General features: G+C 34.3%; 1 protein-coding gene and 2 long non-coding RNA genes across 10 annotated transcripts; all 3 read left to right on the forward strand.

Annotated features, from left to right (window-relative positions):
• Nucleotides 1-1,182: 1,182 nt before the first annotated feature.
• LOC103938088 lies at nt 1,183-27,644 on the forward strand. Of its 8 annotated transcripts, XR_007259579.1 has the most exons (9): nt 1,183-1,324; nt 1,453-1,512; nt 1,620-1,860; nt 2,344-2,471; nt 3,184-3,226; nt 25,601-26,407; nt 26,657-26,728; nt 26,969-27,051; nt 27,250-27,640. It is a non-coding gene; the product is annotated as an uncharacterized LOC103938088 (long non-coding RNA). The 8 variants fall into 8 exon arrangements; XR_007259574.1 differs by having other exon boundaries at nt 26,657-27,051; nt 27,250-27,644; XR_007259576.1 differs by lacking the exon at nt 27,250-27,640 and having other exon boundaries at nt 26,894-27,243.
• On the forward strand, nt 3,233-4,690 carry LOC125478782. Its single transcript, XR_007259581.1, has 2 exons — nt 3,233-3,960; nt 4,252-4,690. It is a non-coding gene; the product is annotated as an uncharacterized LOC125478782 (long non-coding RNA).
• Nucleotides 13,628-16,723, forward strand: LOC125478780 (receptor-like protein EIX1). The gene has a single exon (XM_048587380.1). It carries the CDS (start codon nt 13,826-13,828, stop codon nt 16,562-16,564), a length of 2,739 nt encoding a protein of 912 aa, XP_048443337.1. The 5' UTR covers nt 13,628-13,825; the 3' UTR covers nt 16,565-16,723.
• Nucleotides 27,645-27,839: the final 195 nt, after the last annotated feature.

Consider the following 27,839-nt stretch of genomic DNA (forward strand, 5'->3'; position numbering starts at 1 on the left):
CAAACCAATATCGTACATCTACGTACTCTCGCTAGTTCTTAGGATGCATAAACACATAACCTGCTTTAATTCTTAGATTGTTCCCTGTCGAAAACATAACCCATTGCAAAAAAAAATTTATTTGTCACTTTGAGTCGAGGCACATAGCATGCTTTAGTTCTTAAATTGCTAGAGTTTATCCCAAAGAAAACTCCAGCAATTGTTATGGATTCCAACAATGTAGTAGTTTGTTTAAGACCCCGATGAATATTAGAGGCGGTTCTTGTTATATGCCCCATCCCTGGCCGGACTTAGAAAAACCACATTTTTGCACTAAAAAATTAATCCTGGTACTATTTATTTTACCATTTATTTTGTCCTTATCATTAAAACTCAAAGTTTTTAAGCCATTTTCATTAGTTTTCCTTTATTTTTTAAGTTTCTCATTGCCCGCAAGAGTCCCATTGTCGTTAGCACTTGTAAATTTTTTAATGAGAATAGTACAGGTTGGATTGATACGTCTGCCTTACCAATTTGGTAGGTGCCTGAATTTTTTCATTTGAATAGAAAAAGGGTTCCAAACCTCGATAAGCTTACGTATGTAGGGCGAAGGTGTTGTAATGAACGCAAATGGTTAGTACAATAGTATAGTAGAACTTGCTTCGTTTGCGAAATCTCACACATCACAACGTTAGATTACAGTACAACCTACTTCTCGCATCTCTCTTGATCAGTCACTTATTCCTCTCATCCACATGTTAAAAAAATATCATTTGATATCTTAGCCCATATTTAGATCAAGACTTTACTTATAAATAAAATAAGGCTCCACTTTGTACACTTGAGGCAGACCGATCCGGCATTTTTAAAAAGGATAGGGAACTTCTCACCGAAGCGGGAATTCGATTTTAAAGATATATTTCATATTTATTAATATATATTTTTTTTGCTTTCTGGCAATTCGATTTGGGATATGGAAATGGATTAATGTTTGATTTGGGTTAAAATGTGAACATTTTTTTTTTTTGTGGGGTGGGGAGAGGGGCTGCAATTTTAAACTGGATTAATCGTTTTAGGGAAATTTTTTAAAGCCAATGAAGAGGAGGACATTTGTTATGTATTTTTATGTTCGTATCGTTTTCGTGATATACATGATATTTAATAGGTTGTACATTAAAATAAACAGGTAATAGAACTTGATTTGTCACCACTGCGCTCAAACACACACACCCTCTCTCTCCTCTTTCTCTCTCTTGCAGTCTCTCCTCCCCCATACTCAATCCTCTGCTTCCTCTCTGATTCATGGTTCCGTGAATTGTAAAAAGGCTTCGAGTACAAATTTGGGGTGGGATCTGGGTTTTCTCTGCATTGCTTAACTTTTCCATTTTTTTTTTTCTGGATTTCAATTAAGAAATGAATAAATTTAGTTGTAATTTAAATTTTTGATTTTTTTTTTCAATTTTGTTAATGCAGAACAGCTTTGATCTTCTCCAGGACTATTTTGCGCTGCTTCCGAAATATCTCCGTCTCGATGTGAGTGGGTTTTTTTCATTCTGTGTGAATTATCCAGTTTTTTTTTTTTTGTCAAAATCCAGTTGTTGAATTTGATAAAGAATCTGACTTTGAAATGAGAGAGACAGAGACCGAGAGGGAGAAGTATGGTTGTCCAAAAAGGTGTAGGATTAAGCGATTGGAGACAGACAAAGAGTGAGGGAGGGATGGGTGTAGGGCTGATTTTCTGGTTCTATCCAAAAACCTAATACAAATTGCACATTAGTGTTTTAGGGTTTACTCCACACAGCAGACGATGAGAGTTCCAGAGACTCCAGCCCTTCGCCGCTGTCTCTCCCTTTTGTCGTCGTCAGCTCATCCGCAACCATGGTATTTTCTCGGACCAATTTTCTCTTATCCTCTGTTTGATTCCTGTAAATTGAGCTGGTTTCGACAATTTCCAGGTCTAAGTTCTACTAGGAAAATTTCGTTGATTACTATTTACTTTTATCTTTCCAATATATTCGGATGTTGTATACTAACATTTACAACTCAACTGAATCTATGAACTACCATTTTAGGTTATTTTTCTTAATATTTCTCTAAAAAAGTTCGTACTGTTTGAATGGACCCTGCAATTTTGATGAAGCTGAAGTATAAATTTTTATTTATAAAAAAAGTAAAAACAAAACTTATTTCTTAGCCATTTTTTCTCGAACTGTAAGCATATTCATGATAGACTAGGCATTGGGCATATATAATAAGTAATAACCATAATAAATGATTTACTTAGGTGAATATTTGTTGATAATCCCTGTATGCAGATTGAAAAATATGAGTATCTTAGTTCTGATTATGCATCTTTTGAGGTAGGCAATAGCAAGAAAAAAGTCAATGACTCTGATAACATGTCACTCATAAATGAGAAGCAGAGTAAGCAAATTACAGAGATACCGAAGAGTACAAAATGCCACTGGTATGGATTGACTTGGAAATGACTGGTGAGGGTAATATTGCTTTAGTATATATGAAAATGTATGACTAAATAACATTGATAATTTCTTCGCTACTCTTGGAACTAGTTCTATGTGGAATTTTGTTGTATGGACTATGGAGTAAATACATGTTACACGACGTGACTTATGCGAGTTTATTAGGGGGTCATGGGGATACCCATGGAAAGACAAGCTCAGGTCCTTTCCATGATCTTTTGTAATCTTCCTTTCACAGTTGGAAAGGGGGAGGTTTTGTTTCTGGGATGATATTTGGATTGGGATTCCTATTTCAGTGTCATTTTCTCCCATCTCTATAGGATCTCTTTGCCAATCTTCACAAAATTACACAGGTTGTTCACTGTTCGGCTTCCCTTCTCGATGTTTCCTCTCGCTTCTTTCTTGCCAAAATTTGTTTTCTGTTTTAATATCAATTGAGAGTGTTGAAGGGATGTGCAAATAGATGGGAAGAAGTAGAATTCATTTTGATTAAAGAAAATGAGAATTAACCTTGCTATTTTATGCTTCTTGGTTGTTTTGATGAAGTTGGGAATAAGTTAAATAGATTGACAGTAACTACCAGTATATGGATTGAAGGAGGAGAAAGGGCATAATAATTCAATTTGGTTTCCATCTGTACATTCTGCATTTCCAATGGCAATTTCAAACCTTTTCTTTTCTGCTTCTAAATTTTTATGCTTTTTGGATTTTTTTATGGCAGTTTTGAGGAAAAGCATAACAAAGAAGGGTACTACTACAACGATGTGAGTGCCCTCTATCCTTAATATGGTCAAATGGGGGTGCAAATTTCATATTTTTCTTAATATGGTCAAATGGTATGCAAGTGAGATTGCGTTAAGCTTTTGGGTTTAACTCTCTCACTCTCTTTGTGTTTGGGTTCCATTTATGGTTTTCTTTCTTTGTTTCTCTATTTCAGTTCTCCTTTGGTTTTAACCCTTTTCTTTTTTTTTTCTTTTTTTTTTTTTTTTTTGTTCATTCATCTTTATACTATTATCGGCATATCATGAGGTTTAAAGAAAACTGAGAAATTGAAAAATTTTGAATACTCAAAGCATGCCCTTCTGTCTAATGCTCTCATAAAAAAGTCTCATGGCCACGAAGGGAGTATATAAGACTGATGAGGGTCAAGTATCCATATAAACTATAAAAGGATTGTGTATCCAAGTATTTGGAATCTTAAGAAAGAACAATAATTTACTATTATGAAAGGTTTTGACCTGATTGGTAGTTTTGGACAAGTAACATAATCTCTTTATCGGAACGATGATTGAGATAATATTGTTTAAATCATTATCTCCTTATCTCTAAATCTTTTAGTGCAATACTAATAATTTCACTGCTAATGAGAACTTTACTTGGGATTTTCTTTTGTGTTGTTGCTTCTGATTTTACTGATTAATGTATTTCTTGAAGGTGGTGATGTAATCATAAGAAAAAGTCGAGTTCTTTAGTTCATTGCAAGTCGACCCATTCCCAGGTATCTCTCTCTCAAGATATTACCAATTAGGTGTATTTATACTCTTATTGGATGTGAATTTTTAAAATAATGATGTAACGGCTTGATAACCTATGCATCGTTTGGAGTTTAAATATACCACTTAAATTGTGGGTAAATGTAAATGTGAAACTTATAAACTATAACCTCATCCATCATTTATTTTAGACATCACTCAAGTTGTGAGGAAATGTAACTAGCCAATTTATGAAGATTATTAGCACTCAACGTACAATTGTATTTCATAATTTTTGTGAATAATCTATTTATCAGCAGAGTGTGCTTTAAAGAAAAAACAGTTCATAGAGTAAGAGAAACAGTCAAGTGCCATTGTGTAAGATTCTAGGACTGCTGAATTGGAATACTCAGAGAAACAATATGCATAGGGATCACTAATAATGTTTTTTTGGTGTATGTATCTCATACGTTGGAAGGCACCCTAACATTGAAAACAGCACTTCTTTTTGTACAAACTTTGCTTTCTGCTCCTCACGGATGATCCTCAAGATGCTGCGGTGGCACAACGGGTTAAACTCGCTTTTTTCCTTTAACCAAATATGTGTATGGATTAGTGGTGGACTATGTTTAGTGAATGTGTATTTGAGCTCTGTAGATGACTGCATGTTGTGTTGACTTCAAATTTTTGTTATCAATCACTCTTTCAAGTGCTTATTTGAATCATTTAATCCCAAATTCAAAAAACTGAAATTGCCTGATAATCTCTGTAAGTTCTTATTTTCTATGATCTCTAAGATTGTACCTTAGATGCTTAACCTCTAAATTGTTTATTTTGTTGAGTTTCTGCGTTTAATTTCTTTTTGTTGCCTACCCTTTTCTTGGTATGTTTTGAGACCCTTCGCATATGCTGATGAAATGGTCCATCTCTGATTATGCCTAATTTCGGTTTTTAAAATGTTCTGGAATTGATATGGGCTTACTGAAAATTTTTTAATCAAAAAAAAAAAAAAAAAAAAAAAACATTATGCATTTAAATGCAGATATTGTTTGTTGGGTCAAAAATAAGAAAATGGAGAGTAGCACAACACTACTTCGCAAAATTGGCTTTGGGTAAGCTTCCACTCTCTTCTATTTATAATCTCTTTGAGAAGTGATTTTGGTTGGTGGTTTTGGAAGAGATAATATCCAATTCATATATGAACTAAGAAAATAATATGCATGTATATTGAAGTGGAATTTTTCATGGTATTATTAACATGCATGTTATAATTTAGTTGTTGATTTTGGCTTGGCATGAAGAATGGCATGAAAAAAACTGAAAAACTAGAGCTACTCTACCGTTTATGCAGCAAGGGAAGGGAAGGAAAGGAAAAACAGTTAATTTGGTGCTCCCTTTTCTCAATCGCTCTCCACGTTTTCTGCATGCTCAATCGTTCGTATCTTTCAAACTTATTGGTTTTTACTTTTCTGTGTATATATTATGTCTTGCATTCTTTCGTTGGTTTTGAAACTGTAGCCGAGTATACCATAGCTCTACAACTTTCCATTAAGTGGTTCCAATAATATAGTTTCATGTATAATATTCTTTCACTCTTTTACTAATTTTTGTTACACTATCAATCACTCACAGGTCATGCTATTCATAATGGTTTAAAGAATTTCAAGAGCTTCATTCACCCAATTTCTGCTCATGTAAAAATTCTTTCAAAAAGCTCAAATATCTTTCAGTGTAAATAACATTAACCTTCTTTAACAATCTCTTATAGCTTCGAAACATATTTTTATCATACGGTTTCTAATCCCGCAGTAACGCGTGGGCTATATTTCTAGTGTAATACTAAAAATGTAAGTAAGATAAAAGAATCCAACAGTAAGGATTTTACTCACTTATGTGGTCGTTTGGTCGTTGTTGGAGTAATTTTTTTAATTAATGTAGAAGCATGAAAATATAGAAGGAAAAAAAAAAAAGAAAATTAAAGAAAAAAGTTTTAAAATTTTGAGTTTTAAGGATAAAAACAAAATAAAGGGTAAAGTGAATAGTTTCAGGTTTCACTTTTTAGTATAAAAACGTGATTTTTCGTTAAAGTGATTAATATCGTGGGTTTTTCGTTAAAACTCCAAAAAAAAAAATTTTACAAATGCTCATTCTTCTCGTTGTATTTCGTTTTTTTATTCTTCATATTTTCTTTTTGAAATTGCAATTCATCGGTAAATTTGCTTTGATTCTCTATCAACCAATAATGTAAACCATTAACAGAATTAAGGCTAAACGCTTTCTTTTTTTTTTTTTTTTTTTTTTTTTTCACAACACGTCAACCCGAAACTAGCCATAAGTCTCTCAAGAATATTTTTTATTTTTTCCTAGAACTCTGGGGACTTTTCTTTTGGGATGAAGTTGGAATTATATTGGGGACGGGACATCATTTTTGTCGTATATCTCTTGACTGACTTATAAATGTTTCCACAAGGACTTTGTCTACCGTCATTATGGGGCTGGATGTAGAAGAATCAAGCTCTTTTCATAAATTTCACAGGTTGAGCAAAATCTCCTCCAAATATACTTTTCACCGGTAAAAAAAAAAAAAAAAAAAAAAAAAAAACATCTTAAGACAAAAATAAAAGAAATAAGGCCTATAGAATATTATTCATCGTGAGATATATAATTGTATATGCAAGTGGTGGATTGTCTTGATGGATATAGTCTTCTTCCTTGACCAATGAGAGTAAACTCTGTTTACTCTGATACATAATTTGTCTTCTAAATGACTTATACTCATTCATTGCACAATGTTTATTTCAATGAACCTTCTAAGAGTTGTATTTCTCAGGTTACTAAGTCTGGATGCGCTTGCAATTTGCAAACACGGTGAAACACAAGAACTTGTCATGTTTCTTTTTCTCTCATTTCTTGTGGTTTGGGTTTCTTTGCCCTCTGAATTGTAGAACAATTAGTACCATCTGCATGCCTGATTACAACCATGTGACTTTTGTCCTATTTCTGTTGACCGATAAATTTTCCATAACGACTTTGTCTACCGTCTTTGTGGGGGATGGATGTAGAAAAAGGAAGCTCTTTTCATAAAATTCCAAGGTTGAGAAAAGACTTCTCCTCCAATTATACCTTTCTTTGGAAAAGAACAAATAAAAATCTTAAGACAAAAACAGAAATAAGATCAGCTTTAGAATATTATGCAAGACTAATGTTGAGCTGTCAATTGTTATGAATTAAATTACTTGAAAAGCATATAACGTGATTTTTAAGTTATGAATCAAATTACTTGAAAGGCATAAAGGGTAAAGTGAATAGTTTCAGGTTTGACTTTTTAGTATAAAAACGTGATTTTTCGTTAAAGTGATCAATATCGTGGGTTTTTCGTTAAAACTCAAAAAAAAAAAAAATTTTACAAATGCTCGTTGATTGTCACCATAATCCCACAAACTATAAATTTAAATTTAATTGTTGATTACGTTTACGCTTCATTCTTCTCGTTGTATTTCGTTTTTTTATTCTTCAGATTTTCTTTTTGAAATTGCAATTCATCGGTAAATTTGCTTTGATTCTCTATCAACCAATAATGTAAACCATTAACAGAATCAAGGCTAAGCGCTTTTTTTTTTCATCGCAACACATCAACCCGAAACTAGCCATAAGTCTCTCGTGACTATTTTTTATTTTTTCCTAGAACTCTTGTGACTTTTCTTTTGGGATGAAGTTGGAATTATATTGGGGATGAGCCATCATTTTTGCCGTATATCTCTTGACTGACTTATAAATCTTTCCACAAGGACTTTGTCTACCTTAAGACAAAAATAAAAGAAATAAGACCTATAGAATATTATTCATCGTGAGATATATAATTATATATGCAAGTGGTGGATTGTCTTGATAGATATAATCTTCTTCCTTGACCAATGAGAGTAAACTCTGATACATAATTTGTCTTCTAAATGACTTATACTCATTCATTGCACAACGTTTATTTCAGAGAACCTTCTAAGAGTTGTATTTCTCAGGTTACTAAGTTTGGATGCACTTGCAATTTGCAAACACGGTGAAACACAAGAACTTGTCATGTTTCTTTTTCTCTCATTTCTTGTGGTCTAGGTTTCTTTGTCCTCTAACTTGTAGAACAATTATTACCATCTTCATGCCTGATTACAACCATGTGACTTTTGTCCTATTTCTGTTGACCAATAAATTTTCCATAATGACTTTGTCTACCGTCTTTGTGGGGGATGGATGTAGAAAAATGAAGCTCTTTCATAAAATTCTAAGGTTGAGAAAAGACTTCTCCTCCAATTATATGTTTCTTTGGGAAAAAAAAAAATCTTAAGACAAAAACAGAAATAAGATCAGCTCTAGAATATTATGCAAGACTAATGTTGAGCTATCAATTGTTATGAATCAAATTACTTGAAAAGCATATAACGTGATTTTTAAGTTATGAATCGAATTACTTGAATGGCATAAACTGATTGGCTCTTAGTTCAATTCAGTTTGCAATTCTCACATGGATATGTTTACATAAACGCATCGAACACTATGAAAATGAAAGAATAGAAGGGAAATAATGTTAAATACTTAGAAAATATCCACCTACAAAGTAATAACTTGAAAGAGATGCAAAATACAAGAGATACACAGACATGTTTGGACCCATTCGGGCAAACTTTCATGCTAGTCGAGCAAGTTCGTACAGGTTGATGAAGTGATTTGAAAAGAAAAGAGTTTTTCTTAAAAGAAATCGATACTGCATGCAATGTAGCAACGCCTTAAACATGAATACAAGTCCAAAGATTACAAAAGGAATTGAAAAGAAAGTAGGCTGCAGAGCTTTAAAATCTTTTTGAGTTGTGAGTTGGGTGTCATTTTCTTCTTTGTTTATGCAGCTTTACGTAGAACATACATTTCTTCTAGTTTAAGCTTTTTACTCTCAAAATAATTCTTTATGCTCCCAGTTGTTGATGTGCTTAATGACAGAAAATAAGAACTTACATTACAACTTGAGCTTTCATCTCCTCAAAACTACAAAAATGCCATCGAAAGGTAGCTTTTCCTCAGTAAAATCCGATTGGGTTAAATGTATAGCTTGAAGGGTGTTTGCTGCCCACAACGCAACGTGTGTAGTACTTTCAAATCCTTGGCCTCGGTTACTGTTCTCTTCTGTTGAAATTAAATAGCCATTGGTACTTGAGTGAAATAAAATCATTGGGCCAAACTTACTTTAGTTCCAAACATCTTGTTTATTTTTTTTTCTCCTCCTAATTAATTAGGGCAGAACATTGTCTACCACTAAAAGAGATGAATGATGAAAAAAGTGGTGAATTTTATTTTATTTTATTTTATTTTCATCTATAAAAAAAGAAAAATTTTCAGATCGACCAATATAAAATTTAATTGATAAACAAATAAATCCTTCGATCTGAGGACTGCTCATTCCTCAAAAAGGACATGTATTTCATAAAACCAACAAACTAGAATTTTTGCAACGACATGATTTTGACCGACAAAAATTTTTCCATAACGACTTTGTAGGTCTGGATGTAGAAAAATGACCTGACGTTTTATAACCAATAAAGTGGATTAATCGTTTAAGGGGAAATTTTAAAACCAATAAAGTGTAGGGCATTTGTGTTGTATTTTTTGTGTTCGTGTCCTTTTTGTGACATACTGAATATCTAAAGTGTCGTGCGTTAAAATGAACAGTAATATCATCTGACCAGTTAATATTAACGAATAATATGACACGACCCGATTCCCGTGAAAAAAAATATTTTTTAAATCAATAAATAATCAAATGAAAATGTAATACTAAAAAATAAGTTAGATCAAAGAATCTAACATTAAAAATATAATCTCACTTATATGGCTATTCTTGTAGTAAGTTTTTTAATAGTTTTTAAAGGGGTTTTCCAACTTTAATCCTTGAAGAATATTAAATTTTAAAATAAATCTGGTATTATATTTACATATTGATTGTAGTCCCTTGATATGACCTTAATTCAAAATAATTAATGTGTATTTTATTCAATTTCTCCCATTAAATTTATTAATAAACACATTTTAATTTATTTTTTGACCAAAGTTCTTTTTTTTTTTAATTTATTAATTTTATTTAACATTCTTCAAATTTGAAAGACTCAATTAATGTATCTAAATGCTAGTACTGAAATGTATGCACCAAAATTATTATATTAAATTAATGTACTTAAATGTGTGTACCGAAATAAATGCATCAAAATGTAACAACCAAAATATATGTACTGAAATGTATTATATTGAACCAGTGTACCTAAATGTTTGTATCGAAATGTATGTACCGAAATATGTGTACCTAAATGTATGCACCGAAATGTATTATAATTAATTTAATGTGCCTAAATGAAGAAGACAAAGTATATCGAAATGTATTGTATAACAAAAATTAGTTTACAACAAAATATATTACGATGAATGAAATGAAATGAAATTATTATGAAATAAAATTAATACCTTTGAGTTGTATGTCTCATGTTACTAAGCGTCTCTCGCATTACGAGCCGCTATGTAAAGAAAATCTGGGTGCGCCTTGCAATTTGCAAACAAGGTGAAACACGAGAACGTGTCATGTTCCTTTTTCTCTCATTTCTTGTGGTATGGGTTTTCTTTGCCCATTCAAGTTGCTCAACTATTACTGTCTGCATGCCTTACAACAACTTTTCTGCTGACCGACTTATAAATTTTCCACAACCACTTTGTCTGCCATCTTTGTGGGGGATGGATGTAGAAAAAAGGAAGCTCTTTTCACAAAATTCCAAGGTTGAGCAAAGACTTCTCCTCCAATCATATGTTTCTTTGGAAAAAATAAAAGAAAAAAGAACCATCTTATGACAAAGAAGGAATTAAGATCAGCTCTAGAATATTATGCAAGATTAATGTTGAGCTATCAATTGTTATGAATCAAATTACTTGAAAAGCACATAATGTGATTTTTAAGTTATGAATCAAATTACTTGAAAGACACAAATTGATTGGCTCTTAGTTGAATTCAGTTTGCAATTCTCACATAGATATGTTTACATAAATGCATCGAAGACTATGAAAATGAAAGAATAGAAGGGAAATAATGTTAGATGCTTAGAAAATATCCAACTACAAAGTAATAACTTGAAAGAGATGCAAAATACAAGAGATACACAGACATGTTTGGACCCATTTGGGCAAACTTTCTTGCTAGTCGAGAAGTTCGTACAGGTTGATGAAGTGATTTGAAAAGAATTTTTCTTAAAAGAAATCGATACTGCATGCAATGTAGCAACGCCTTAAACATGAATACAAGTACAAAGATTACAAAAGGAATTGGAAAGAAAGTAGGTTGCAGAGCTTTAAAATCTTTTTAAGTTGTAAATTGAGTGTCGTTTTCTTCTTTGTTTATGCTGTTTTATATAGAACATACATTTCTCCTAGTTTAAGCTTTTTACTCTCAAAATAATTCTTTATGCTCCCAGTTGTTGATGTGATTAATGACATAAGATAAGAACTTACATTGCAATTTGAGCTTTCATCTCCTCAAAAACTACAAAAATGCCATCGAAACGTAGCTTTTCCTCAGTAAAATCCGATTGGGTTAAATGTATAGCTTGAAGGGTGTTTGTCGCCTACAACGCAATGTGTGTAGTACTTTCAAATCCTGGGCCTCGATTACTGTTCTCTTCTGTTAAAATTAAATAGCCATTGGTACTTGAGTGAAATAAAATCATTGGGCCAAACTTATTTTAGTTCCAAACATCTTGTTTATTTTGTTTTTCTCCTCCTAATTAATTAGGGCAGAACATTGTCTACCACTAAAAGAGATGAATGATGAAAAAAAGTAAGGAATTTTATTTTATTTTATTTTCCAGAAAAAATAGTTATTAATTTTCATCTGAAAAAGAAAAAGGAAAATTTTCAGATCGACCAAGATAAAATTTAATTGATCAACAAATAAATCCTTCGATCTGAGGACTGGTCATTCCTCAAAAATCATAACTCTAAGAAAGTTATATCAAATTTTGCAATCACATGTTTTTGACCGACATATAAATTTTTAAGAAAACTAGATTTTAGTCCTTAAAAATGATTACTTTTAGATAAATAATGTAAGAATGATTAAAAACTAATTTTAGTTCTTTGACTCGTGTCCAAATCATCATTTTTATTACACGTCATATTTAATTTCTTTTATGTAATTTGACTATGTTTTATCCTATATTACCCCGAAGTATTGCTTTTGAATGGTTTCACAATTGAATGAATTTTTTTTTTTTTAAATTCGAAATGAGCATTTAAAGATGCAACATCAAATGAATTAGAGATTAGGCTTCTTCTTCTTTTTTTAGTATATCGAGGGAGAATTCGGTTAAGCCACACAATGGGTAGCTTAATTTTGTATCGAATTCGTCATTCACAATATTCGAACTTAAGACCTCTCACTTCCAAGTGAAGAGAAATACCACCATACCGTAGTACTGAGTGACAGATTAAGCTTCTCCTTAGAAAAAGAGATTAGGCTTCTGCAATTGAAAAAGAGATGAGGCAACCATCCATATATTGGCTGATTTCTTCACATACATTTGCTAATTACGATTTTCCCCTTTTTTCTCATCATTTGCATTAGGTCTCTCTCTATTTTCTTTCCGTTGGTTTTGAATGGCATATGGCTTGTGTTACTAGGTGGATTCCAACGATTTGCAAAGAAGAGAATGGGTTCAACTTCAGTAACTTTTTTTGTGGCATTGTGCTTGTGATATTTCTTATTATATTAGGGTTTTTTTTTTTTTTTTGTTATTTAGTATGGTTGATTTTATTATTGGGTTTTGATCATTTTATTAGTGTATGAATTGTTGAGTTTGGAGTTGGGTTTGATCTATTGCATTTGTATTCGATTAGGTACGATAAGTTATATACATTCGATTAGGTACGTACGATAATTTAGATAAATTTGATTAGGTACTATAACGTAGATACATTCGATTAAATACTATGATTTAGATGCGTTCAACTAGATACTATGATTAGGTTTTTTTCAACTAGGTACTAATATTTAGATACACACACTTTGTTGGTGTGTTATACGTTTGATGCCTTAACTTTTTTCATCTTGTAATTTAGGCATGATGATATGAAAAATCTTTCCCGGCACTATATATAAATCATGGAAGAAATCAATTAATCAAAGTCAAAATTAGTTTCTAATAATGTGGAACATACCAAGAAGGTCGAATAATTAATTATAGGGGCACAATGGGAACAAAAAGAGCCATTAAGGAGTTTAAAAACAACAAAATATGAGTTATAGTAATCATGATGACATGGAGGACCAAGATCAAATAACTAATACTACACCAGGTTTTAATGAAAAATTAATCTAATACAAGGATTAAAATTCATTTACCCCTAAATTTTTCCATAACGACTTTGTAGGTCTGGATGTAGAAAAATGACTTGACTCACTTCTAAATGTCTACAATGACGCATCTAATTATAATTTTCTCAATTAAATATCCAATAGTAGTAGAGTAAAATAAGGGCTTTCGGCCTCGTCAATCTATACTTCAATTCTCTTCCAGAAAATGATTTTTAAAACTAATTTAAGTAGATCAATTATTGCTATATATGGTCCTGACGTTTCTTTGGGGATGAACCATATCCATCACTGCCTGGAATTTGTTTTGGGGATGGACCATCCTTTCTGTCTTAAATCTCTTGACCCGCTTCCGTCTTTGCCGGGAGGGATGTAGAAAAATGATTTGTAGTAAATATAAAGAGTAGGGCCGAGGTTGGACCTTTACTCTTTACTAACGTGTGTATATATAGCACTACTCTAAATTACTCATTCCTCACATCCATCACCTACTCCATATCTATACGATGACAGTCATGAGACTTGTTTACCTACTCACCTTTCTTCTATCCATTGCGTCTTTTACACTTACCTTATGCAATGGAAACCTGGTCCATTTGCCTTGCAAAGAAAATGAGAGACAAACACTTCTTATGTTCAAGAAAGATCTCGGTGATTCTTCAAATATGTTTTCCTCTTGGGATGGTGAAGGCGATTGTTGCAACTGGACCGGTGTTGCCTGCAGTAATTTAACCGGTCATGTCCGTGAGCTCCACCTTGCTGGTTATTTGGATGAAGTGACTGGTGAGGTACATATGCTGGGTGGCAAGGTAAATCCTTCTCTACTCAATTTAAAGCATCTCAGCCACTTGGACTTAAGCTTCAACAATTTTGAAGGACTACAGATTCCCAGCTTTTTGGGTTCTCTTAAACTTTTAAGATATCTTGATCTCTCGGGTGCAGGGTTCAACGGAACCATTCCTCATCAGTTGGGAAATCTCTCAAGTCTACGTTATCTCGACCTTTCTCGCAACTCTGATTTGATGGTCGAGAATCTTGAATGGCTCTCTGGTCTTTCTCTGTTGAAACATCTTGACATGAGTTATGTAGCTCTTACCAATGCATCTCGTTGGTTACAAGTAAACACACTCCCTTCTCTGCTGGTAGAGTTGCATTTTTCTTACTGCGAACTTCATCACATGCCAAGTGGTATTGCGAACTTGACAAATCTTAAAGTTCTTGATCTTTTTGAGAATGATGTCAACTCTACCATACCTACATGGTTGTACAGTTTGGGCAATCTTGAGTCCCTCAATCTTTCTTCCAATGCTTTCCATGGTGAAATTTCGAGTTCCCTTGGAAACTTGACAGCCCTTGTTGATCTTCAATTAAGTGGGAATGAGCTTGAAGGGGAAATCCCAAACTCCTTGGGAAATCTTTGTAGGTTGACTTCTGTTGGTCTAGGTTATAACAATTTTAGGGGAAGGGTATCAGAAATCTTAGAAAGTTTGTCTCGGTGTAGTTTTGATCAAAGAGATTATTTAGATTTTTCGAATAATAATTTTTCAGGTCTCTTTCCGATGTCCTTAGGAAATCTATCATGCTTGCAATACTTGAGCATTGATCATAATTCATTCGAGGGTGTTGTCTCTGAAGCTCATTTTACTAATCTTACAAGATTGAAAGTGTTTACTGCAGATGATAACTCCTTGACTCTTAAAACCAACTATGACTGGGTTCCTCCTTTTCAACTTTCTACCTTGAGTTTAGGTTCTTGGCGTCTGGACCCATCAGAGTTGCCTACATGGCTTCAAAGTCAAAATCAATTGTCTGCTCTTAACTTGTCCAATACAGGAATTTCAGGTACCATTCCGACTTGGTTCTGGAACATCTTTTCATATGATGTAGATAACCATGTGTTTCTCTCGAGTAATCAATTGTCCGGGGAGGTTCCAAACATAGTTTTTGCCAATTCTTTCTCTATGGGTTCAAAGTTTGTAATTGACTTAAGATCGAACCAGTTCAACGGTTCATTGCCACTTGTGTCTTCGGCAGTGATTGCATTAGATCTTTCGAATTCATCATTTTCAGGAACTCTCTCTCACTTCTTTTGTGATAGGAGTGATGTACCTAAAAACCTTCATGTTCTTCATCTTGAAAACAATCTCCTCGATGGAGAAATTCCTGATTGTCTGTCATACTGGCCAAACTTAACAACTGTGAATTTAGAAGACAACAATTTGACAGGGAAAATTCCAAGCTCTATTGGAGACTTACTTTCCCTTCGATCATTGTACTTGCGCAATAATAGCCTATCGGGAGAATTACCCGTGTCCCTACAAAATTGTGAGTGGTTGATTCTTCTTGACCTTGCTGGAAACAAGTTTGCTGGAGGCATTCCAATATGGTTTGGCCCAAGCTTGACAGTTCTTAGTCTTCGTTCAAATAAGTTCCATGGTTTCATTCCAGATGAACTCTGCAGTCTCACACATCTCCAAATCTTGGACCTTGCTTATAACAATCTGTCGGGAACGATACCAAGATGCTTCCAAAATTTTTCATCCATGGCCACTACCCTTTCAAGCAAAGTAGGTACCACTGGCTATGTTGTTTTTTATATGAATGGTAAGGCCTACATAGAGAAAGCGGATTTTGTGACCAAAGGCAGAGAAGTGAAATATGACACAGTGCTTCTTTTGGTAACTAGCTTGGACCTTTCAAGCAACATGATATCTGGAGAAATCCCCGAAGAGCTGACTAGCCTCATTATCTTGCAAACATTGAATTTATCCAATAATCTTTTGGCTGGAAGAATTCCTTCCAAAATCGGTGATATGAAAATGTTAGAGTCACTTGATTTGTCTGTGAACCAACTTTCTGGTGAAATTTCTCCAAGCATATCGAACTTGACATTTCTCAGTTATCTGAATTTGTCTTATAACAAGCTGATAGGGCAGATTCCGATAAGCACTCAGCTTCAGAGCTTTGATCAGTCTAGTTATGTTGGCAACAAACTATGCGGACCTCCGTTGAAAGAGCGTTGCAGTGTAAATGAGGCCATGCCACCGGTAGGTGATGACAAGCACGTACAAGGTTATTTACTTGACGACGGTGGATTCTATTTGAGCTTGGGGCTTGGATTTGCATTCGGGTTTTGGATTGTTCTTGGTTCATTGTTGTCTAATGTGCCATGGAGCAATGCATTTTCTCAGTTCCAAAATCGCATTGTGAAGAAGCTCTATGCTGCAATTGTTGAATGTTATTAACTATTTTTCAGCTGTTAGAGGCGTTTGTGTGGTTTGTTTCTACTTTTCTGCTATACAAATGGAGTCTTTGTGCCAATTTATTTTGTCTTTTCTTTGGTTTTTTTTCTTTTCCTGAATAAAATTGTAAGATTTGCTTTATAAATATGAAATTTCAGATACGGTCATGAGAAACTATATTTATAGAGTTGAAGTTCGATGTGAAGTGCGTAGCATAACTAATCTCAATTTAAAAAATAAAAATAGAAATTCCTTCCCTTAAAGGGATTGTGTGTATATATTCTTAAGTTAGATGAGTTTAACTATGATTACAACTTACATTACACGCTACACTCGCTATCGAAAACATGGCCCGATACTCCAAATTTCCTGATACAATTGTTTATTTATTTTTAAATTTTCAATCATTTATATTATAACACTTAGGGGGTGTATTCAATTGAGAGATTTTAATGGATTTATAAATCCATGGATTTTTATGGAGTTTAATTGATTTGTAGAGATTCCAAATAAAATTTTGATTCAATTCCGTAATGGGGAGAGGTGATTTGTGGATGCTTAAAATAAACTACTAAATCTCTCTAATTCCTTCTAATTTCTCAACTTTCTTAAATTCTTTAAAATCAATTTCTAATTGAATACACATGGAATATTATAAGCTTCTTTAGAATCCTAAATGAATACACCTTGAATTTTAGAGAATCACTTAAAAATGATTCTAAGGAATTTGTAAATGTTTGGGTGAAGAAATTTAAGATTACTAATGAATTTAAAAATAACGGAAATTGAAATGATGAGATTTTATTTTCTAGAATTTGTAAATTTTCTTATTTGGTTAACTTAAAAGAACAATGGAATTGAACATGGAATTTGTTATTTTTAAACTCTCAATCATAGAAATTGATAAATGACACCTATTTACATAGAATTTGAACTTGGGATTTGGAGGTCCCAAATTCCAAGTTTTTTTTCCATGCAGAAATTCTAAATTTCTACGTTTATAAATTTAAATAAGAAAATTTATGCCTATTAATTTATAAATTTTAACATTTACCAAAATTCTATGTTTATTTTCTCTGTTCAAACATAGTGGTACCCTATTGAATACATCCCCTTACTTTACCTGACCGCCACGGCACACAAAAGGTGTCTGTGGCATCTGGTGCCAATAAAATTTTCGCGTTCCTTATTGTATATAAAAACAATTAAAAATCAAATAAAGTGCGTTTGGGAGTTGGGAGAGAGAGAGAGAGAACGTGAAAGAAGTAAGCGGCTGGGGATGATGAGGAGGCGGATTCGGAGTCGGAGTCGGAGTCGGAGCAGGAGAGAAGAAGGGGAAGAGAAAGATCCATGACTCGCTTAAATACACACACGGAACGGGAAGAGAAAGAGAAGCAAAAATGGGGAAGGGTCCCTTCTCTTTCAAGCGCAGCAGCAGCATCCGCCGCCGGCCCCCCCAAGAAGTTCATTGGCCCTCCCCCTTCCCCTTTTCCCTCGCTGCCGCAGCCGTTTCGATCTCCTCCCCCCTCCAATGTCCATATCAACAGTACCAATACCAACAACAATAATAATAATCTGAACGCTGTTGTTGCTGGCGGCGGTGGCGTGAAGGGGAAGAAGAAGGCCGGAGGAGCCAGGCTTTGGATGCGGTTTGACCGCTTTGGCGGATCAGAGCTCGTCGAGTGTGACAAGAATGCTATTATTCGACGCGCCGCCATTCCCGCCCGGGACTTGAGGATTCTCGGCCCTGTCTTCTCCCATTCCTCCAGCATCCTTGGTACTCCTCCTCCTCCTCCCCTTTTTTATCTTATATGTGAATTCTCATTAGGGTTAGGGTTAGGGTTACCTTATTTGCTGGTTTTTTTAATTGTGTAGCCATAGCAGACCATGATGACCAATGGAAATATGTTTTCTCATTTCAATTGCAGCTAGGGAGAAGGCCATGGTGGTTAATTTAGAGTTTATAAAGGCTATAGTTACAGCGGAAGAGGTTTTGTTGCTTGATCCTCTTCGGCAGGAGGTTCTTCCGTTTGGGGATCAGCTAAGGCAACAACTTCCTCAGAAAAGGCAATCCAGGATAGAAGAAGCAAGTCCACTTGATGAACTAGCTAGTGGAATGATTGTTTCAAGCGGAAAGCAATGGTTACCTGTTCCTGAAGCCGTTGAAGGTGTGCAGTGTGATCTCCCATTTGAGTTTCAGGTTCTGGAGATTGCATTAGAAGTTGTCTGTACATACTTGAATTCTAGTGTGGCAGACCTTGAGAGAGAAGCCTACCCTGTTTTAGATGAACTGGCTAGAAATGTTAGCACCAAGAACCTTGAACTTGTGAGGAGTTTGAAAAGCATTCTTACGCGTTTGCTTGCACGTGTACAGAAGGTATGTTTGCTTAACCCTTCTTCTTGAGGGATATCATTTGTCATTATTTTCTTTGTTATATTTTTTCAGATGATTTGCTATGCTGCATGTCTAATTTCAATTATGTCGGGAATTAATAACCTGACGCAACTTGGAGTTAAAATGTTTGTCAATTCATAGTTTTTGTGATATTTCAATTTGTTTTGAAAACTGAAAAAGGTTTTTGGAGCCACTGGTGCCTTAAATAATATAACACTATCACCCATGAATATAAAGCAGTAAATCCCAGATTGACATAAATAAACCCCAATTAAGTGTCTTGACAGAATCTGCTTCAAGAATGTTTCATGAATTAGGAACTGAAACAAACAGATACATCAATATATCAAAGATAGAAATTTGTAATGGTAGTGCGCTCGTAAAATGCCATTCAATTCACTAATAAAAGCATCTTTACATTTATTCAGCATATATTTCTGGTTGCCTAGTTGCATCGGGTTGGTTGTCTGGGCTAGATGCTATGGTTGTTTGACACACTGAATAATTTGATTATAGTTGAGAGCCATTGTCATCAACTCTTGTTTTGTTGAGTTACGTTTATCTGTGTTTCATATTTTAAGTCACATGGTAATACAATTGTTCTTTTTATAGCCTTTCCTGCAGTCATGCCATATGAAGAATAGCAAAGGTTTCTGGCATCTAAGGCCCAAACTTTAAATCAAACCTTAGCCTAAGTTTAATGCACAAGTAAATATAAAAGGGTTTAGGAAATTGAAATTATGATGTTTGAGATGACAGAGTTCCATTTTCTAAATCCTCCTATGTGTAAGTGACACGAAGGTTTGAATAATTTTTGAAAGCCCTCACGTTCTGGTGAATGATAAGATATTTCTGATGAGATTTTTATTACCACACTTCCTTTAGACTTGTTCTGGTTTTAGTATTGACATTGTTAGCCTGTATAACTGAGTGCATATGAAGTGAATCGTATCAGGAGTTAGGTCTTATTATGTTGAAAATTGATCGACAGGGGGCTTCTCTTGAAATTGTTTCTACTTGATGGGGTGGCAAAACCAACATCCATATAACTTACTTTATATGACTGTTGCTAGGGAAGAGGTGTCAAGTTTAGCTGAAAAATGTACATTTCTCATGGCAACTTGATAGAATCCTTTTATACTTAGCTGTCGGTGTGGGATTGAATTTGTATGGTGCGTGGGATTGAATTTGTGTGGTGCATGGGATTGAGGCTTTAGCTGTTTCTAGATTGTGCAGGAGTACAAAGAGAAGTTGATACTCTTTGCTATTTGACAATATGCTAGAAAAAGTTTCTGTAAAATGGGGACTTAGCATACATGTTTTATCTGTATGCCACTATTTAATATTTATATTTTTGTTTCCTTTTGAGTTAGAAGCGTGTGTCTGTCTGATTTCAGGTGAGGGATGAACTCGAACATTTGTTGGATGACAATGAAGATATGGCACATTTATATTTAACAAGGAAATGGATGCAGAATCAACAGCCTGAGGCTTTGTTGGGGCGTTCTGCTTCAAATAGCATATCTGCACCCTATTTACGTCGGCTTAGTTCTAACAGAAGTGGGAGCTTGGTAAACAGTAACAATATGGATTACGATGACGTAGAAGATCTAGAGATGCTGCTTGAGGCATTTTCCGTGTTACTCTTCTTTCTCATATTCGGGTATGCCAGGTGGAAGAAGCTGCTTGATACATGAGTCGAGCCTGTCATCTGTTGTAGATAGTACTCAGATTCGCAAACTTATTTACGAACCCTTAACCAGTGGCTTTGTAAGTAAGCTTGTGTTTACATGTTGTATGAGCACAAGGAGTTTTTTTAGGGATTTCATGACTTCGTATGCTGCCAGATTCATTTCGAATTACACGGCATGTAGGTTAGTATAGTGTTGTATATGTTAAACAGATGAATGAGTTTTCTTGGCTCAAAATTAACGTCATTTCGGTGATGGTTTCCTTACGTTTTGTGAGTTTGGCGTAATTAGGTCGTGCTTGGTGCTCTTTGTTATTGTTTAAGAGCATACTCTCTGCAGTCAATGTTTTGAGTTCAAAACTTTCCTTGCTCAATATCATTTGTATGCGTGTATACATAGGGATCCCAAAAAGAGGCACCTTCTGGGGCCCAATCAACAATGAATTTCGACAATCCAACCGTTTAGGGTTTTGGGATTGCCTGTAAATTCAACAGCCGATCCTGCTTACAACTAATCCGGGATGGACACGTGTTCAAATTTGGATTTTTTTTAATCAAAACTTGGACACGTGTCCATCTTGGATTGGTTGTTAGTAGGACTTCAGCAGCCAAGTTCTTTCCAAATTAGGTTGAATAAATGTGGACATGTTTGATTTATATTGTACCGAATTTGTTATCTTGTTGCTGACTTTATTGATGAGGAATTGGCTGTCTCCCATCATGCACTTTTTAAGTGCCGACTCCTCCTCTCACTCTTCCTATTTGTCAATACCCTATTAATTAAATTAATTAATTAATTAATTAATTAATCAATTTAATTTGATTAATTAATTGATTAACTAATTAATTATGTTGAGATAATAAATGTCGTTGTCAACAACTCACTCCACATTGTTCATTTATACTTTGCGTTTGTAATAAGAAAATAAAACCAAAGGAAATGCTTGCTTGTGTGCAAAAAAGTTGCATAACTCCAAAAAGAAAAGTTAAAATGGCCCTACTAATGCTATTAACATTCTAAATTGGGGTTAGATTATTGTTGGTTCGGGAATTAGGGTTTATAATAATCTAAATTATTGATTGAAGAGAATATTATTATCACTTCAATTCTTTTCACAGAAGAAAAAGAGAGTCAAACTCGTTTTGGGAATATCGAAGTATGTGTTGAAATTGAGTTCTCTAGTATGCTTACTTTTAATCCAAATGTTCATTTATAAATCTAAATGGTTGTTTGGTAACTATTTTTTAATTATAATTTTTTTAAATTAAAAAAAAAGAAAAAGAAAACCAAAACCTAAAAACTAAAAGCTGAAATGGTTATTAAAAGTTTGTAAAAATTCACCCATTTTGTTTAAGACTATAGTAAAATATGTCGTAACCCTTAGATTTCTGATTAAAAAATAACCAAGAGAACAAGATGATCTCAGTCTCTAGGTTTTCTACCCCTAAAAATGGTGAACTGACATTTCAATTTGGTTCCTAAATTATTACTTAAGCAAAAGTTAAGTTTCTAAACTAGTCCTTAAAATCATTAAAACTGAAAATTTCATCCCTACTATAAGATTCAAAGCTAGTCTATCCAATGTTTCATCAATTTAAGCCATGTTACTTATAGATAACACACTTTATGGAGTAATACTGTTATTGTCACTTCCCGACCCGGGACGGATCACTTCCCGGGCCCGCTCCACCACCGTAGCACGATATTGTCCGATTTGGGCTTACCATTCCCTCACGGTTTTGTTTTTGGGAACTCACGAGCAACTTCCCAGTGGGTCACCCATCATGGGATTGCTCTAACCCCCTTCTCGCTTAACTTCGGAGTTCCTACAGAACTCGAAGCCAGTAAGCTCCCAAAAGGCCTCGTGATAGGTAGGGATGAGAATATACATATAAGGATCACTCCCCTGGGCGATGTGGGATGTCACAATCCACCCCCCTTAGGGGCCCGACGTCCTCATCGGCACATTTCCGACCAGGGATAGGCTCTGATACCAAATTGTCACATCCCGACCCGGGACGGATCACTTCCCGGCCCCGCTCCACCACCGTAGCACGATATTGTCCGCTTTGGGCTTACCATTCCCTCACGGTTTTGTTTTTGGGAACTCACGAGCAACTTCCCAGTGGGTCACCCATCATGGGATTGCTCTAACCCCCTTCTCGCTTAACTTCGGAGTTCCTACAGAACCCGAAGCCAGTGAGCTCCCAAAAGGTCTCGTGATAGGTAGGGATGAGAATATACATATAAGGATCACTCCCCTGGGCGATGTGGGATGTCACAATCCACCCCCCTTAGGGGCCCGACGTCCTCATCGGCACATTTCCGACCAGGGATAGGCTCTGATACCAAATTGTCACATCCCGACCCGGGACGGATCACTTCCCGGCCCCGCTCCACCACCGTAGCACGATATTGTCCGCTTTGGGCTTACCATTCCCTCACGGTTTTGTTTTTGGGAACTCACGAGCAACTTCCCAGTGGGTCACCCATCATGGGATTGCTCTAACCCCCTTCTCGCTTAACTTTGGAGTTCCTACAGAACCCGAAGCCAGTGAGCTCCCAAAAGGTCTCGTGATAGATAAGGATGAGAATATACATATAAGGATCACTCCCCTGGGCGATGTGGGATGTCACAGTTATTATCTTGTCAATAAGCAATTAATATTGCATATATATTACGAATCAAATTGCCGACATACCCTTCAAATTTAACTCTATACATTATTTTTTCAAGAAAATAAGTTCTTAAACGCATTAAAACTATTAACGTATACTTTAAAATGTATTACATGTAAGTTACGTGACTCGACGAAAATTTGAATAAAATAGCTTTGAGTCTTATAGTAGAAATGCAATTGGCAAATTTAATGAGTTAAAGGGCTTACTTTTCTAAAGAAAAAAAAATAGTTTAGAAGCTGAATTAATAATTCAAAGACTAAATCAACACATTATTCTAAAAAGAATCACAATAAGTAATAACTGTAACGATTCAAGGACTAAATCCGCACATTTTTAATAATTATAGAAATATAAAAAAAATGTCTCAAAAACAAAAAAACTCGGTTATGAAATGTAAATTTTCTCTGTGGTTTCAACTTTGTTGACCATCTTTAATCCCAGAATAGGATTTTGGGTAGGCAAAAATGAACTGGAAAGGGGGAATAAAAAGGCGCCACTTGCAACTTGCAAGGCTGTGCATCCAAAAGATACAAAGTTGACAATCAAATTTTACAAAAAACATTTAAATAATAAATTAAATTAAAAAGGACAAAACAAAATATAATTTCAATCCAAACCCCAGACATTAACCAGAAGAAATAGTAGAGAGAGATAGATAGAGAGAGAGAGAGAGAGAGAGAGGAGAGAGAGATTGAGAGAGAGAGCTTCTTCTCCGAAGAGAAGAGGGGTATTAAATCATTGATATCTCAGAAACCCTAGGACAGATAAACATCTCTGATTCTTCGATCATTGCGTTTCAAGATCTCGATTGTTCGTTCACTACAGGTAATCAATACACACACACACACACACATATATATATATATATATATATATATATATATGTATGTTTGTGTGTATTTTCTCGAAGCAAAAGGAAGCATTTTTAGCTTCGTGCGCGTGTATCTCCGTTTCTGTGTTTCGTCAAATCAGCAGCTGTTTATGATTAATTTTGCTGATAATCGCACACATTCTCTGCATTTCGTCCAATAAATCACTTGATGATTATCTTTTCGTTGCAAATATGAAATTTCAGATACGGTCACGAGAAACTATATTTATAGAGTTGAAGAAAGTGTCATTTTCTCCCATCTCTATAGGATCTCTTTGCCAATCTTCACAAAATTACACAGGTTGTTCACTGTTCGGCTTCCCTTCTCGATGTTTCCTCTCGCTTCTTTCTTGCAACAATTTGTTTTCTGTTTTAATATCAATTGAGAGTGTTGAAGGGATGTGCAAATAGATGGGAAGAAGTAGAATTCATTTTGATTAAAGAAAGTGAGAATTAACCTTGCTCTTTTATACTTCTTGGTTGTTTTGATGAAGTAGGGAATAAGTTAAATAGATTGACAGTAACTACCAGTATATGGATTAAAGGAGGAGAGAGGAGGAGAGAGGGCATAATAATTCAATTTGGTTTCCATCTGTACATTCTGCATTTCCAATGGCAATTTCAAACCTTTTCTTTTCTGCTTCTAAATTTTTATGCTTTTTGGGTTTTTTTTATGGCAGTATTGAGGAAAATCATAACAAAGAAGTGTACTACTACAACGATGTGAGTGCCCTCTATCCTTAATATGGTCAAATGGGGTTGCAAATTTCATATTTTTCTTAATATGGTCAAATGGTATGCAAATGAGATTGCGTTAAGCTTTTGGGTTTAACTCTCTCACTCTCTTTGTGTTTGGGTTCCATTTATGGTTTTCTTTCTTTGTTTCTCTATTTCAGTTCTCCTTTGGTTTTAACCCTTTCTTTTTTCTTTTTTTTTGTTCATTCATCTTTATACTATTATCGGCATATCATGAGGTTTAAAGAAAACTGAGAAATTGAAAAATTTTAAATACTCAAAGCATGCCCTTCTGTCTAATGCTCTCATAAAAAAGTCTCATGGCCACGAAGGGAGTATATAAGACTGATGAGGGTCAAGTATCCATATAAACTATAAAAGGATTGTGTATCCAAGTATTTGGAATCTTAAGAAAGAACAATAATTTACTATTATGAAAGGTTTTGACAGTTAGTTTTGATCTGTGGTCCTGATTGGTAGTTTTGGACAAGTAACATAATCTCTTTATCCGAACGATTATTGAGATAATATTGTTTAAATCATTATCTCCTTATCTCTAAATCTTTTAGTGCAATACTAATAATTTCACTGCTAATGAGAACTTTACTTGGGATTTTCTTTCGTGTTGTCGCTTCTGATTTTACTGTTTAATGTATTTCTTGAAGGTGGTGATGTAATCATAAGAAAAAGTCGAGTTCTTTAGTTCATTGCAAGTCGACCCATTGCCAGGTATCTCTCTCTCAAGATATTACCAATTAGGTGTATTTATACTCTTATTGGATGTGAATTTTTAAAATAATGATGTAACTGCTTGATAACCTATGCATCGTTTGGAGTTTAAATATACCACTTAAATTGTGGGTAAATGTAAATGTGAAACTTATAAACTATAACCTCATCCATCATTTATTTTAGACATCACTCAAGTTGTGAGGAAATGTAACTAGCCAATTTATGAAAATTATTAGCACTCAATGTACAATTGTATTTCATAATTTTTGTGAATAATCTATTTATCAGCAGAGTGTGCTTTAAAGAAAAAACAGTTCATAGAGTAAGAGAAACAGCCAAGTGCCACTGTGTAAGATTCTAGGACTGCTGAATTGGAATACTCAGAGAAACAATATGCATAGGGATCACTAATAATGTTTTTTTTGGTGTATGTATCTCATATGTTGGAAGGCCCCCTAACATTGAAAACAGCACTTCTTTTTGTACAAACTTTGCTTTCTGCTCCTCACGGATGATCCTCAAGATGCTGTGGTGGCACGACGGGTTAAACTCGCTTTTTTCCTTTAACCAAATATGTGTATGGATTAGTGGTGGACTATGTTTAGTGATTGTGTATTTGAGCTCTGTAGATGACTGCATGTTGTGTTGACTTCAGATTTTTGTTATCAATCACTCTTTCAAGTGCTTATTTGAATCATTTAATCCCCAATTCAAAAAACTGAAATTGCCTGATAATCTCTGTAAGTTCTTATCTTTAAGATTGTACCTTAGATGCTTAAACTCTAAATTGTTTATTTTGTTGAGTTTCTGCGTTTAATTTCTTTTTGTTGCCTACCCTTTTCTTGGTATGTTTTGAGACCCTTCGCATATGCTGATGAAATGGTGATTATGCCTAATTTCGGTTTTTAAAATGTTCTGGAATTGATATGGGCTTACTGAAATTTTTTTTATTAAAAAAGAAAAGAAAAACATTATGCATTTAAATGCAGATATTGTTTGTTGGGTCAAAAATAAGAAAATGGAGAGAGTAGCACAACACTACTACGCAAAATTGGCTTTGGGTAAAGCTTCCACTCTCTTCTATTTATAATCTCTTTGAGAAGTTATTTTGGTTGGTGGTTTTGGAAGAGATAATATCCAATTCATATATGAACTAAGAAAATAATATGCATGTATATTGAAGTGGAATTTTTCATGGTATTATTAACATGCATGTTATAATTTAGTTGTTGATTTTGGCTTGGCATGAAGAATGGCATGAAAAAAACTGAAAAACTAGAGCTACTCTACCGTTTATGCAGCAAGGGAAGGGAAGGAAAGGAAAAACAGTTAATTTGGTGCTCCCTTTTCTCAATCGCTCTCCACGTTTTCTGCATGCTCAATCGTTCGTATCTTTCAAACTTATTAGTTTTTACTTTTCTGTGTATATATTATGTCTTGCATTCTTTCGTTGGTTTTGAAACTATAGCCGAGTATACCATAGCTCTACAACTTTCCATTAAGTGGTTCCAATAATATAGTTTCATGTATAATATTCTTTCACTCTTTTACTAATTTTTGTTACCCTATCAATCACTCACAGGTCATGCTATTCATAATGGTTTAAAGAATTTCAAGAGCTTCATTCACCCAATTTCTGCTCATGTAAAAATTCTTTCAAAAAGCTCAAATATCTTTGAGTGTAAATAACATTAACCTTCTTTAACAATCTCTTATAGCTTCGAAACATATTTTTATCATACGGTTTCTAATCCCGCAGTAACGCGCGGGCTATATTTCTAGTGTAATACTAAAAATGTTAGTAAGATAAAAGAATCCAACAGTAAGGATTTTACTCACTTATGTGGTCGTTGTTGGAGTAATTTTTTTAATTAATGTAGAAGCATGAAAATATAGAAGGAAAAAAAAAAGAAAATTAAAGAACAAAGTTTAAAAATTTTGAGTTTTAACGATAAAAACAAAATAAGATCAGCTCTAGAATATTATGCAAGACTAATGTTGAGCTGTCAATTGTTATGAATTAAATTACTTGAAAGCATATAACGTGATTTTTAAGTTATGAATCGAATTACTTGACAGGCATAAAGGGTAAAGTGAATAGTTTCAGGTTTGACTTTTTAGTATAAAAACGTGATTTTTCGTTAAAGTGATCAATATCGTGGGTTTTTCGTT

The sequence above is a fragment of a genome, unplaced genomic scaffold (genome assembly GCF_019419815.1).
Source record: "Pyrus x bretschneideri cultivar Hongxiangsu unplaced genomic scaffold, Pyrus_bretschneideri_v1 Contig265, whole genome shotgun sequence".
NCBI lineage: Eukaryota > Viridiplantae > Streptophyta > Magnoliopsida > Rosales > Rosaceae > Pyrus > Pyrus x bretschneideri.

Coding starts and splice junctions, on each gene's coding strand:
- LOC125478780 (XM_048587380.1), top strand. CDS start 13,826: ATGACAGTCATGAGACTTGTTTACCTACTCACCTTTCTTCTATCCATT.